Here is a 14,921-nt window from a genome sequence, read left to right as displayed (position 1 = left end):
GTTCACAGAGTTAGGACCAGAGGGTCCACAGAGTTATAGCCTCGAGTGGCTAATATGTGTTATATGTGGTATTATGGGGAACTCACTAAGCATTTATGCTTACAGTGTTGTGTTATGTGTTTCAGGTACCAGCGAGGATCGCTGGAAGGCGCCGACATGATCAATACACACACGAGGAGTTTTTATGTATTATGATCTTGGGTTGTGTTTCTATGGTTGTTATATGATACAATGACATTTTATAATATTTATGAATGGGAGTATGTTTTTGGAAAATTTAAAAATTGTTTTGAAAATTGGGTGTTACAATTGTTCCATGTAAGATGTTGTGAGAAAAACTTAAAGAAAAATTCATAAGTATTGAATGAGTACAAAAACCAAAATAAATTATTTTGCAATAAAAAAAATTAAGGACTAAATGTGTATAAAAATATTAAGGATTAAATGTGTACAAAATGAGAAATATATTATCATATTAAGATATTTTTACCGGTTAATTTGGAATAACCGGTCATAAGGATTGAATATGTATAATTTAACAAGTTGAAGGGGTAAATATGAACAAAAAATAAACTTAGTGACCAAATGTGTACAAATCGAAAAATATATTCCTCTTTTAAGTCATTATCCCTTTTTCGCACGTAAGAAGATAACATGTTGGTTTTTCTGAAGTCATAAATGCTAAGTTACGAAACATTACTTTAGACATGATCAAAAAATAAAATGATTTTATTGTATACAAAAATAACATAATAGTTTTTTTTTTGGAGCATTGAAAAATAATATGTAGGGTTTTCTAAAAATATAAAATAAATATCTAAATGGTTAAAAATGATAATATCTATTAAAATTTTTCAAAATTTAAACCCTTTTCCTAATTTGCTTGGAAGGAGACGAACTTGCGTGCACACTCGAAATTCCCGGCGTTTCCAATTTCCATCATAAACTAATAACCCGTGTCTCACGGCCCATTCTTTCATAAGTCAAAACCTAAAAATTCAGAGCATCTGGAAAGAGACAACAAGGAGGAAAGTAAGATTGGAAAGAGAAAAGTCTCTGCAAATGGGATTGTTGACTCTGTTTCCCTCAACCTCCTTATGTAATCGTAATCCATGGCGTATTCATCCAACACCTATCAAAACAAACCCACCAACAACCCCTCCATTTATTAACATTTTGACTTTTTGCTCACCTCATTTTCCCCTTTTTATTAACACATTTCAATTTCAACAAGCTTTTGTAAAACCCAATTCGGAAGATTCGTGTCAGAGGTATTATGCTGTTTTTGTTCTGTAACTTCATCTTTGATTAAATTGTTATTTTTCACCCTGTTTTTAACTAATGTTTTTCTTGATTTTAATTAACATCTTCATATACGAGTTCTGTAGTTTGAATTTTTGAAATTAAGTCCTGCCATTGATATAGCATGAAAAAGATGAGAATTTCTGTGATCTGATTACATTTATTGTTTAGATTTGATTTTCGATTTACAGAATTTACAGATCATAGTTTTTTCTTTTTAATTTTTTCACTAAATCTACACATTTCGTCCCTGGACTTGAAAAAAAAAAACCTTTATCAACTGTATTATGGGAAAGATTATTAAAAAAAGTAAAATCTATCTTGCTGAGTTCTTATTTCGTGAACTGGGTTTTACGTTTTTGTTTAATTAGTAATTATGATTTCAAGTTACAGAATTTCAAGATTTTATCATTTTGAATTATCTAACAGAAAATGTCAAGATTTCTTTGGTGTCTTTTCTTAATTTAGCATCTTCAATTCAAATGATAAAATCTTGAAATTCTGTAACTTCAATTTACAGAAAATTCAAGATTTTTTTGAAAAAATAGAGTTTTTGTGATTTGGGTCCCACTTTTTTTTATCTAATCAACACTTCAATTTACAGAAAATTCAAGATTTTGTCATTCAAATCATGGGAAATTGTTGCATCACCTCAAATAAGAACAAAAACGTGAAGAAAAAGAAAAACAACAAACCAAACGCGTTCTCAGAATCTTATAGCATTAAACCACAAGCCGAAAACGGGATCAAATTTCAAGTCTTAAAAGACGCAACAGGGCATAACATTTCACAAAATTACAATCTCGGACGTGAGTTAGGAAGGGGCGAATTCGGAACAACATATTTGTGTACGGATGTAGAAACGGGTGAAAAATTCGCGTGCAAATCGATATCAAAAAAGAAGCTTAAAACATCGATAGATATTGAGGATGTGAAAAGGGAAGTTGAGATAATGAAGAAATTGCCAAAACATTCGAATATTGTGACATTAAAAGACACTTATGAGGATGATAATGCAGTGCATATAGTGATGGAGTTGTGTGAAGGTGGAGAGTTGTTTGATAGGATTGTGGCAAGAGGACATTATACTGAAAGAGCTGCAGCTGCTATTATGAGGACAATTGTGGAAGTTGTTCAGGTAAATAAAAATTATTTGTTTATTATAATTTATAGCGTCTAAATGTCCTACTTTTTTGAAAATTTTGACATGAAAATGGAAATATTGAAAACCTGTTTGGTTGATTCAGGGTTTAAAGTTTTTTTTTTTTCCAAGAAAATGAAAGCTTTTTAGGGTTTCCTAATTGTATGTATGCTAGGAAAGTGATTTTTTTTAGGGTTTTTTAAAGTTGTCTAAAATTTTAAAATGGAAAATGAAAACTCCACTAACGTGTTATTTTAATTGAAAAGTGAAAATGAAAACTCAATTTAATTTTGTAAAAACATTTTCTATAAAAATGAAATTAGTTTTCCACAACCAAACGCACCTGTAGTGTTTGGTTTTCTCAATGTTGCAACATGCCCATTTTTTATTTATGTAATTCTTAATGACAAGAGTCATTTTATAAATAAAAAAAATCATGATTTCAATACAATTATAATTTTTCTAAAAGTAACTTAAAAATATGTTTTTCATAAGAGTCTTATTACAACAACCTTTCATTATGTTTCATTTTTTAATGTCACAAATAAAAATTTCATCATTAACAATAAAATAATTTCTATACTAGAAATAAACCCACACATTGCATCTACATATAACATAAAAAAAAAAGTTATACAAAAATTCATTGCATTCCTACATACAAATTACCAACCAAACATCCGATCATGGAATGGAATAACTGATTCCATTCCTATGAAACACAATCAATCTTATTACTCTCCATTGACTTCAATTCCTATTCATTTATTAGATATGTCACATGCATGGAGTGATGCATCGAGATCTTAAACCCGAGAATTTTCTTTTTGCAAATAAGAAAGAAACTGCTGCTCTAAAAACCATTGATTTTGGGCTATCGATCTTCTTTAAACCAGGTATTTAATATTTATGATTAAATTGGAAATTGTTTCAATATTTCATATATACTTTATGAATTATGAATTTTTTTTCTAAAGATCTTTTTTTTTTTTTATCAGGTGAGGTTTTTAAAGAGATAGTTGGGAGTCCATGGTATATGGCTCCAGAAGTTCTAAAACGAAATTATGGCCCTGAAGTTGATGTATGGAGTGCAGGGGTAATTTTGTACATTTTGCTTTGTGGGGTCCCACCTTTTTGGGCAGGTGTGGTTCTCTATTTTTGCATTTTACAAGTTTTATTTTATTATTATTATTATTATTTTTGAAGATTGTGAATTCCTTGGGATTTGGATGGAATGGAATTCAATTCCATTCCAATCCTTCGAATTATACCGAAATTACCAAAATACCCTTTTGTGTCAATACATGGAATTCAATTCCCATAATTTCTTCCTTTCTTAAAATACCCAAAATACCCTTTTGAATGCTAGAATTTTACAAGTAATCCCTTTCTCACCTCTCACCAATTCCATTTCGTTTCCTGCCAACCAACATATCAAAGATTACAATTTTTTTTTTGGAGATTGTGAATTCCTTGGGATTTGGCTGGAGTGGAATTGTCAATTCCATTCCAATTCTTTGAATTATATTGGAATTACCAAAATTCTTTGACCAGTGGATATCAACATTTCATCCATGGAATCCAATTCCCATCATTTCTTCCTTGCTAAAAATACCCAAAATGCCCTTTAGACTTTTACAAGTAATCCCTCTCACCTCTCTCACCAATTCCATTCCGTTTCTTGCCAACCAACATATTCCAATTCCTTTAATCGATTCAAATTCCTTCATTCTGCAAACCAAATACTTCCTTCATGCAAAAGTGCTTACACATAAATGATTCTAATATTGTAAAATTCACTTATATTTTCTCCTCAGAAACTGAACAAGGAGTAGCTGAAGCAATTATTAAATCAGTAATCGATTTCAAGAGAGATCCATGGCCTAAAGTTTCTGAAAATGCCAAAGATCTTGTCAAGAAAATGCTTAATCCTGATCCAAAGCTTCGCCTTACAGCTCAACAAGTTCTTGGTAATTTTTCCTTTTTCACTAATTTGACTTAATGGGGACATGACTTAATCCACTAACCTATATATGGATTCTCCTTTATCACTTAATACAGAAAGAATAGCTTAATAGAGAAAAGATGAAAAAGAAAGGCTTTCCACATGAAGTCCTAATTTTCTCCAAAACTTTTTCTCAAATATTTTTAAAGAAATATGGAGTTAATTATAGCTAGGGATAATGACATAAAAACCCTTAAGTTTACAAGTTTTTGTCGGTTTCACCCTTTTGCGGATTTTAAGTTCATTAAAACCGGAATTTTGCAACTTTTTTTTTTTTTTTTTTACAATTTTACCCCCTTGGTTTGTGAAAGCCCTTACATTTGGCAGAAATGTTCGGTTTTACCCCTTTTTTCTGTTTCATAAAAGCCCTTAAGTTTTGTTTTATGGTTCATTAAAGCCCTTAAGTTTTGCAGAAATGTTCAGTTTTACCTGATAAATTTGCAAAAAGGGTAAAATTGAAAAAAAAAACTTACAAACTTAAGGGTTTTTCTGTCATTTTCTCTTATAGTTATCGCTTTCACATTGTGATTTCAGAACACCCATGGTTATTCAATGCAAAATCGGCTCCAAATGTCTCATTGGGAGAGGTTGTGAGGTCAAGGCTTAAACAGTTTTCGGTGATGAACAAGCTCAAGAAACGTGCTTTGAGAGTAAGATTTCATGATCTACTTTATTTACATAAAATCCATGTCATGTATACTTTATATTCACATATTTTTTTTATTATTAAATATATTGAATGTAATATGATGTATATACATATGCAGGTGATAGCCGAACATTTATCGGTTGTTGAAGTGGCTGACATAAAGGAGACATTTGATATGATGGATATTGGAAAGAAAGGGAAGATAAATCTTGAAGAACTTAGAAATGGTTTATTCAAACTTGGTCAACTAATGAATGATGAAGATCTTCAAATATTAATGGAATCCGTGAGTTTTTATTATATAACTATCGATTAATTCTTACACATATAGTTTTCCACATGTCATGCAACAAGATTTTTTGTTGAACAAATTTAAATAAAGAAAATGCTTACATATCCTATTAGCATTATGACTAAAGTGTTGTTATTTTTTTTACTTAATGGACTTAATAGGGACATACTTTTTAAGGGAAAGCTTTGATAAAGTCCCAGTATTTTGGGTCAGTTTACAGTTTAATCCCAACATTTGTCTAATTTTATACGATAATCTGTCGTTTTTTGTTGAAAAAAAATAAGGATTGTTTCGTTAATTTGGACAAAATATAAAATAATCGGGATTTTTTTGTTCAAAAAATAAAAAGTTGGGATTAAAGCGTATACTGTCTTAAAATATTAGGACTTTATCGGAGATTTCCTACTTTTTAATGTGGTATGTTATATGAGTGTTTCTTGTTGACTTGATGCAAAAAAAAAAAAAAAAACAAAAAACAAAAAAAAAACAAAACGACTTAGTAGAAAAGTAAGGGAAAAGAGGTTTTCCCCATTAAGTCCTAACTATTTACAAATTTACCCTTGTTTGTCATCATTCTCTCAAATATTTTTTAAACATATTTTATACAGACAGCATGTTTGTTTTGTTTTGACTTTAGGGTTAATCTTATACAAGACCTTATATTTTGTGTTTTTTTTTGGATTAAACCTCAATTTTATTTTTATTCTGCAAAGGACCTTGTATATTTCATTTTTTTTTCAGAAGAAACCCTGAACTTTGTCTTTTTTTTTTTTTCCAAAAAAAGCCCTCAACCTTCTATCTGTTTCCAAAATAACCCTCAACTTTATAAGTTTTTTCCCCAAAAAAACCCTCAGAGTTCACAAGTTTTTTCGGAAAAAAAAAGACTAAAAGGGCCAGATCGAAAAAATTGAAAAAATGCAAGGTATTTTTCAGGAAAAAAATAAAGTTGAGGTTTAATCCGGAAAAACCACAAAATATAACGTTTTTTTTTTATGAGATTAACCCTTGTCTTTATGGATCATGAATAAAGAACGACTTAATAGAAAAATGTAGGAAATGAGGCTTTTCCCATTAAGTTCTAAATTTTTTACAAATATCTTTTAAACATCATTTATTGATAACAACACTTCCAATATTTTTATAATTTCACAGGTTGATGTTGATGGAGATGGAGCCCTAAATTATGGAGAGTTTGTAGCTGTGAATGTTCATCTAAAAAGAATGGCAAATGATGAACACTTACACAAAGCTTTTTCTTTCTTTGATAAAAATCAAAATGGTTATATAGAGTTTGAAGAATTGCGTCATGCATTGAGTGATGATGAAAATGTTCAAGATACTGAAGGAGTAATCAATGCGATAATGCATGATGTTGACACAGATAAGGTTAGTTCCCCAAATCAAATCACCCACTTTATCAATTTTATATGGTGGAATGACTACTTTACCCTTTTGGATTTACTCACTTAGTTTGTTAGATACTTGTGAATAAAGGGTCGAAAGTGTTTTACACAAGATATTTGTATAAACTATAAAATCTCCTTGTGATCTTTAAAATGCGTTCATTTTCGAATATGGGTATTAATTTATTTTTTAATACTTAATTGGTAATTGTTGTTCATAAGCATGATCTTTAAATTAACTTTTGTTAAATAATTAAGAAAACATATATAATGTGTTAAAAGATGCATAACCAACAAAAAGAAATTAACTAAGCTATAATAATGATTAAAAATAAATATATTACAACATTAACTACTATTAAGCAAAAATAATTACCATTATGTGTTTTATAAAGATGCTTATTGTGAACTTCATAATACACTTATTAAACATTTATGAGAGAGAGATGATAATTTAGATGAGAAAGTGGTAAAACATTTAGTAAAAGATTAATATTTGTTGTATATGAAAATTTTTTTGTTGAAATAAATCGATAATATTAAGTATATATTTCCAATTATTAACGATCTTATTATGTATAGTTATAGTTATTTCTTTATGATTTACAAGTAAAATAATCGGATCTAATTATTTATGATTTGGACAAGCATACAAAAAGTTGTAAGAAAACTGATTATCGAGATAAGTGTAAAATTACCAACCTATCCCCATCTTTAACCAAATGTTTTTTTTTAATTACTTAGAGTAAATTACACGAATGGTCCCTATGGTTTGGGGTAATTTTTACGTTTGGTCCCTAACTTATTCTTTTAACTCGGAAGATTTCTACAGTTTGTTTTTGTTGCGTGCTTGGTCCGTGTCTTACCTAAAAAGACTACTTTGCCATTGATATTTTAATTTATTTAAATAAGATGGGGTCGATAAGGTATAGTAAGGTGATGTGAAAGTGGGATTGGGGGTGTGTTTATTTAAATAAATTAAAAAATCAAGGGCAAAATAGTCTTTTTTAGGCAAGACAGGGACCAAACGCGCAACAAAAACTAACAATAGAGACCTTTCGAGTTAAAAAAAAATAAATTAGGGACCAAATGTGCAAATTACCCCAAACCATAGGGACCATTCGTGTAATTTACTCTATTACTTAACACCCCGGAATGTCACTCAAAACACATGTAAAATCACCTATCTATCCCCATCTTTTTCTGCTTCTAATTTTTTTTGATAAATTTGTCTAATCTTTTTTTTTTAATGCATCAGGATGGACGCATCAGTTATGATGAGTTTGCTGCTATGATGAAAGCTGGCACAGATTGGAGAAAAGCCTCAAGGCAATATTCAAGAGAACGTTTTAATAATCTTAGTTTGAAATTGGTAAAAGATGGCTCATTACAATTAGCCAATGAGTGAGAAGATGAATAAATAAAATGGTAACATTTATCTAACAAAAAAGAAGCTAATTTTACACGAATGCAAAACTTCAATAGAGATTTTGCATTTGAACAACTCGAGGAAATACAAATCCGCATACAAAGACCTTTTGTGATTTACCAAAAGCGTGGAGATTTGGTGAATTGAAGTATATGTTAAGAGTATCTACCATGACGATAACTTCATTGATGTGTATAGGAGATCTTGATTGATTTGAGATTATAGTTGATATGTATTTTTTATATCTGCACATGCTTGGTTCACCTTTTCTTTTGCTGATGTATACAAATGTGGTCCACAGACTGCAGATCATTTACTTATTAAAATACAAACAATACATTAGTGTTCTTAACGGTTTTCTTGTACTTAAATTCTTAATACATTCCTATAACATAATTTTTAAAGATAATAAAGTTGTAACGAAATAATGAGTGTTGTTTATGGGTTTGTTTAGTGTGCTCAACATTTTTTTTGTTGCTTAAATTCATAGTACACTTCTATAATATGTTTGTTTACCAGTTGATCATGTTGGAAAATTAGTAGGATTAAAAGGTATGACATTTGTCTTGATGTAATGAGTAGTAATATTAGTAGGATTAAAAGGTAGGAGTATATTTGATTTTTCTTTTAATTATTAACTTGTGATTTTAATTTTTAATAGTTACTGATATATAACAATTTAGGCTCCCTTTAGTTACAAATGAATACATATCAATTTACAAGTAATCAAATTCCTTTTTTTAATCTAATCAACTGAAAATAAAAAAGAATATTTGTAATCATAAATAACTACACTCATTAACACATGATTACATTGCTATTCACAAATGAATACACTGCTATTAACAATTGAGTACCCTGCTATTCACAAATGAATAATTGAATACCTCTAATCATAAATAAATACATTCATTCACACATGAATGCACTGCTATTCACATATGAATATAATGTTATTCATAAATAAATACACATTCTAAATGTATTCATCAAGAGAGAGTAGGAGACTTAAAGATAAGAAATATGTAGTAGACTGCAGAAGCTAGGGTTCACACTTTCGTACCCATCATCTCTGTCCAAGAATCCACACTAGCTTCACCGATCGAATTCGATCCTCCAAAGCCCTAATCTAGGACTTAAGGAACGACTACAAGCGAGATAATGGGCTTCGATGAGTACGAGTACTTGGAGAAGACAGGCGACGAATCCGACACCAAGAATGGTTCGTCTTCGAAGACCAAAGAGGATCTGTCACTCTCGACATCTCTCTCTCTCTCTCTCTCTCTCTCTCTCTCTCCATCTCTACCACTACTTATGTGACGTTCCGACCGGGAAGACCTTTCCTCACGGCTACGATTACAACCATGGTCACAGTCTCTGTCTACGTCCCTCCTGCTCCCACCGTTCTCTTCGTCCCCTTTGTATTTCTTGCTCCTTTTTCGTTCTTCTTCAATGCAGTCATCTTCAACATCTTCACCATCATCTTCTCTTCCCTTCCGCTTCTGTTTCATCAGATTCAAGGATGTAGGTGTAACACCCAGAATCAGGAAGACCAAGAAAAGAAAGGTTAAGCTCTAAGTCAAGAGTCAACTCATCGAGTCCAGGGAGGAACTCGACGAGTCGGAGCGGGATCCGGGTCATTGAGTAAGTGACCGACTCGGTGAGCCAGCGAGTGGACTCGACGAGTCTGGTCTGGGCGAGAAAAACCCTAATCCCAAAGGTTATGTCCTATATAAAGCACATTATTGATGGGTTTTGGTCATAAGACATCCTATGTGCTCATACAAACCCTAATGCTTGGATCTAGGTTTCTCTATTGTACATGCTTTGAATCCAAGACTATAAACCCTAATTCTAGCATATGGAAATCGATATTAACATATAATTAGGTTTATGATATTACCTTGATTGTTATGTAGCAATAACAATCCCAATTCCTCCTTAAATTGACTTTGGAAGGCTTAGAGTCACAAGTGTCACTCCTCTAATGGCTTACAAACACCAAGAGCAAATGGAGAAGGTATAAGGAGAGAGGGGAGGTATTGAATTCGTTTCTAGGACCTCTTGGGAAGGCATGGACGAATTCATGAGCCTTGGGGGGTCTTTATATAGGTGTAGAGATTAGGGTTTTAGTCCTTATCCTTATCTAGTTGCTTGCCCACCAAGTAACCATAAGATAAGCCTTGAAAACCCTTATCCTAGTCGAATTCTAAGGCCTTATCACCTTAAATTCATCCAACCTATTAATAAGATAATCCTTACCTTATTTTGTAACTATCACATAATTACAATTCAACACCTCTAGTTTAATTAATTACACTTGATCACAAAATTAATTCTTAATTAATTATTGACCAATATTAATTAAACAAATATGATTTCTCCTTTAATATATTATTCTTATAACATATTAATAAATCATAATAACCTCTCTCTTTATTTATTTCTCCACTCAAGTTGCTTTGGTGAAGGCAACCCAAAAGGACCATGCACCATCGGGTCAAGTACATACCAAAATAGTTATGGACTTAGACACTAATCCAACAGTCTCCCACTTGGATAAGTCTAACAACTATTCTGCGTATGACTTCAGATCCTGATCTGCAATCGTAGCTTTCCAAAGCCACTGTCAACTCTGATCCTATCAGATACACGTGTCCTTAGATAAGGGATCATATATCCCTCCATTCTAGATATCATATGAGATATGATTTCAAATCATTCTCTTTGTACTATATCTCGATTCCGAATTATGACTACTGACTAATTGAACAAATCAAATTAGCCCTAGCCCGGCCGAGCATTTACGTTTGTCATCACAAAATCATCGAGGGGCCCAAAGATATCGCTTTTATCCTACTTTGAATAAAAGGAACGGATAAACTTTGATACAATGCTTGCTTGCACTCACTCACCGAATCACACACAACAATATGTTTTATAACACCAAGTTACTAGTGCGTTTACATATTATCAATGTGCAACCGATTTGCAAGATACAACTCACACATCTCGGTTTCAAGAATATAAGATGTTATCGTCTCACCAATCACTCGTGATACAATTCATGGAGTGATCCAAGTGAGCGTGGGTTTGATCCAATGCTCAAATTCATATTCATAAGCACTCATGAACGTTGCAGCAAACATTTGCTTATGTCCAATGCTCTTTAGACAATCCACACACCAATTCACGACAGTCTTCATTCATATCTACTTCCAACATATGAACGACTGTGGCCCGTTTGAATAATTCGATTATTCTTAATAAACTCAATTACTTTGGAAGTCAAAACATGCAAATGTGAAACACAAGAATAATACTAATCCCATATGGCCTCAAACCTTTGAGTATAAATAAAACGCCTTTTATTTATCACCATATTGATTACTCATTATTTGTCGTTTCGGGTAATCAACTTCTTACTTGAATTACAACACTTGTCCCATGCTCCTAGCATGCACACAATGTTTACCTATGGTTCTTACTTTGTGAAATAGATCACATTGAACACATTTCCAATCATTCTCATTTCACAACTCCAAATCCTTTTTCCATAAGTTAAAGAATATCAAATTCTTGCTACTTATAGAATATGCTAGATTCTAGCATTCTATGCAACTTATCCTTTCGTAATGTCACTGCACCAAAGTCACAAAGACTATTGCCAATGATATTACAAAGTCCTCTATCGGAGATTGTTACAAGACAATTCCTTAGATATGATGTCTCTCACTCAAAGTACATTCCTTTGAACATCCTTTTGCATAAAGGTTTCTAATCTAGTCATAGATTTTTCAATATTCAATTCCCAATATGGATACATTTCCATATTTTCCATATGACACCTTATTCTTAATAGAATCTTATCTATTCATAATAATGTCGATATGGTCCATCCAATATGGAAACATTTCCATATTTTCCAATACTATACTTCCAACTACTCACAAGCGACCAATCCTCGTCGAACTTTGGATTGTCCTTTGATAGTTGTTTAATTGTTTTAGTCAAAACCAATTCTAGTCCCTTTTCCCTCTAAATGCGCTAGACATTTGAAAATTTTTAGAATGGTCAAACATTAAAGCATTTGCAATCAATCCTATACCCGAAGCGTATGGGACACGACGCATAATGTTTTATTTTCTATGTTCTCAAAATTCGAATTGTGAAGAGGAATGCCGTAATTATAATCGAAATTTTAAGAACACACTATGTACCTTTGACTAAATTTGTTAACATTTCTCAGCCTAAGCCTTTAGATTTGAAATGAAGCATAATATTCTCTCCCTTAATTATAGCAAAACAACTTTATAACCCTTACTACTTTGCAAGGTATAACTCTTGTTTTCTATAATTAATATTGCCAACTTGCAATACTTTCCTTAATAATCATACAATCATAACATTTATGCTCCCACTATCATGATGATTATTATAAGCATAACACTTATGCTCCCACTAGCTTCGACATGTATTCATAAACATCTTAACTTTCAGAAAAACAATGCTTATTGAATTTCTTAAGTTCATGTTTCTAATACTTAGTACTTTGATAATCTTTTATCAAGGCTTCTTGAACTTATACACCTTTGCCTTAGATAGTTCATATGTGTGTGTAAACAATTGCCAAACCTCACAATTCAAATTATGGAAAGGGATACTGTAACCATAATCGAATTCGAGAATGCAATTTTACAATCACTATCCTTTTAAAATCTTTCTTAGTGAAAGCATTTCCTCACAATCATTTTCATGAAGGAGGAAATCTTATGACACTTAGATTTAAACGGTGTATGTGTTCCTATCCATGTGAATTTGTTAAAACTAAAGTTTACGACAAATTCAAACTCATGTGGACCGAACTTTCTTAATCTTGATTTCTTGCCTTATGGTAGCACAGCTACCCACCATGTCTTCTAAGTAGTTAAGCAACTCACCCTTCCCTATCAATGTACCTTTCATTGATTAAGGCGCTTTACCTTTTATGCGTTCAAAATGAGAACTCATAGAACTCACATGCATAATTAACTCGATTGGATTGGCACAGAAACAAAATGATGCCAACACGATAGGTTGTAAACCTCAACTCGTGTGCTAGTGATGATCGATAAGGTTTATTTGATTTGTTCTTGAAACCTTTCAAGACCATTAAGACTCCCACTGACTCCTTGACATATAAGATTCTCTTGTCAAAACATTTCTTGACAAATAAATATTCAAGAGTTAGTGTAGCTTTTATCAAGACAAAACACTTCATAACTTTGGTCCTAGTTGGCTTTGTCTTATCCAAGACATCACAACTTTCCACATTTGATGAATGTTATAAACCTTACTTTTTCACTCGATGTCACAATCTTAACTCTAAGACTTGTTTTGGAACGACGTATGATTGACTTTTTGATTTAACCATTTCTTCAATTCTTGATTCCTCTTCTTAAACATACAATTGTACTAAGACTCACTTAGAGGATCAATTGAGATATGGTTCTTAATCATTAAGACCTATCATAAAGCATAAAAGGTACTCTCCCTTCTTCTTAGAATGGAGAAACTTTTATCTTTCTCCCTACTTGATTCTTCTTATTCGTTCTACTACCGATTTAAACCTTTTCAATCAATTCAGAATTACACTTAATCTTATAAGTATAATCATATTTACTAAACCTTTAGTAAATCATGACGAATATCATTGTTACTTTTATGGTGGACTTGATTGTAACGCCCGCAGATCCGGGCTAGTCAATTTAGAGGCAATAGGGGTCGAAAACGACTTTTCGACAAAAAGATTATTTAGAATAAATAATCTTAACCAAGTTGTAGAAGATGTCACAGGGTTTCCGTACATATAAAGAACGCCGAAATCCGAGTTATAACGAAGAAGTTATGACCCGTCGAAGTTTCGCGTCGGAACCGGCACGGCGCCGGGAAGCGTAAATAGTAAATTTATGATAGAGTGAGATTTAGATTTAGCGCTCTAAACGAAAGTCGTAGAATATGTTAAACTAAGAACTTCGATAAAAAGAACGCCCAAATCTGACTTCGTATGAAGAAGTTACGATTTTTCGAAGTTTCAGATTAGCAGTGTACAGTCCGAAATTCGAATATTAGATCGAGCGATTTTTAGCCGACACAACCTAAACGAGAATTGAAGATCTCATTATTAGTAGCGTAACAATAAAAAGACAGACGAAAATGGACATCGGATGAAGAAGTTATGAGATTATAACGGACCAATCCTGTCCCGGCCTGTTAAAAATATAACTTTAAAAATAAATTCAAAATTAGCCGAAGGAGTCTAAACGAAAGTTGTAGAGTGCGTCTCCACCTACGCATGGATATAAAGAACGTCAAAAACGGAGTTCGTATGAACGAGTTACAAATTATAATAGCATATTTACGTATTAAAATAAAGTATAAATCATATATACATACACATATATATACATATGTATATATCATTAGAAAGGTATCGACGATGCGGTCATTATAAGACTAATGTTGAGTTCTTTCGACATTAGTTTAGTACAAATATCTTTAAATCTATTTAAAATAGTATTATAAAGGGGTGTTTAGTTGTTTATATAACTATAAGGTCATTAAGTAATTATGGGGGGTAGTTTTTGTAAATTCAATTACTATAAATAAGAGGCTTGGGCTCTCATATTTCTTGCACCATTCTCTTGATTCAAGAGTCTTT

At 31.9% G+C, this 14,921-nt stretch overlaps 1 protein-coding gene across 1 annotated transcript; it reads left to right on the top strand.

Moving 5' to 3' along the window:
* Positions 1 to 936: 936 nt before the first annotated feature.
* On the top strand, positions 937 to 8,573 carry LOC111883503 (calcium-dependent protein kinase 7). Its single transcript, XM_023879816.3, has 9 exons — positions 937 to 1,271; positions 1,907 to 2,440; positions 3,216 to 3,339; positions 3,442 to 3,585; positions 4,261 to 4,413; positions 4,983 to 5,098; positions 5,216 to 5,383; positions 6,542 to 6,775; positions 8,051 to 8,573. Exons 2-9 carry the CDS (start codon positions 1,934 to 1,936, stop codon positions 8,198 to 8,200), a joined length of 1,596 nt encoding a protein of 531 aa, XP_023735584.1. The 5' UTR covers positions 937 to 1,271; positions 1,907 to 1,933; the 3' UTR covers positions 8,201 to 8,573.
* Positions 8,574 to 14,921: the final 6,348 nt, after the last annotated feature.

The sequence above is a fragment of the Lactuca sativa genome, chromosome 3 (genome assembly GCF_002870075.4).
Source record: "Lactuca sativa cultivar Salinas chromosome 3, Lsat_Salinas_v11, whole genome shotgun sequence".
In the NCBI taxonomy this organism is placed as follows: domain Eukaryota; kingdom Viridiplantae; phylum Streptophyta; class Magnoliopsida; order Asterales; family Asteraceae; genus Lactuca; species Lactuca sativa.
The sequence above is the reverse complement of the archived record's forward strand: the minus strand, read 5'-3'. Positions and strand labels throughout refer to the sequence as shown.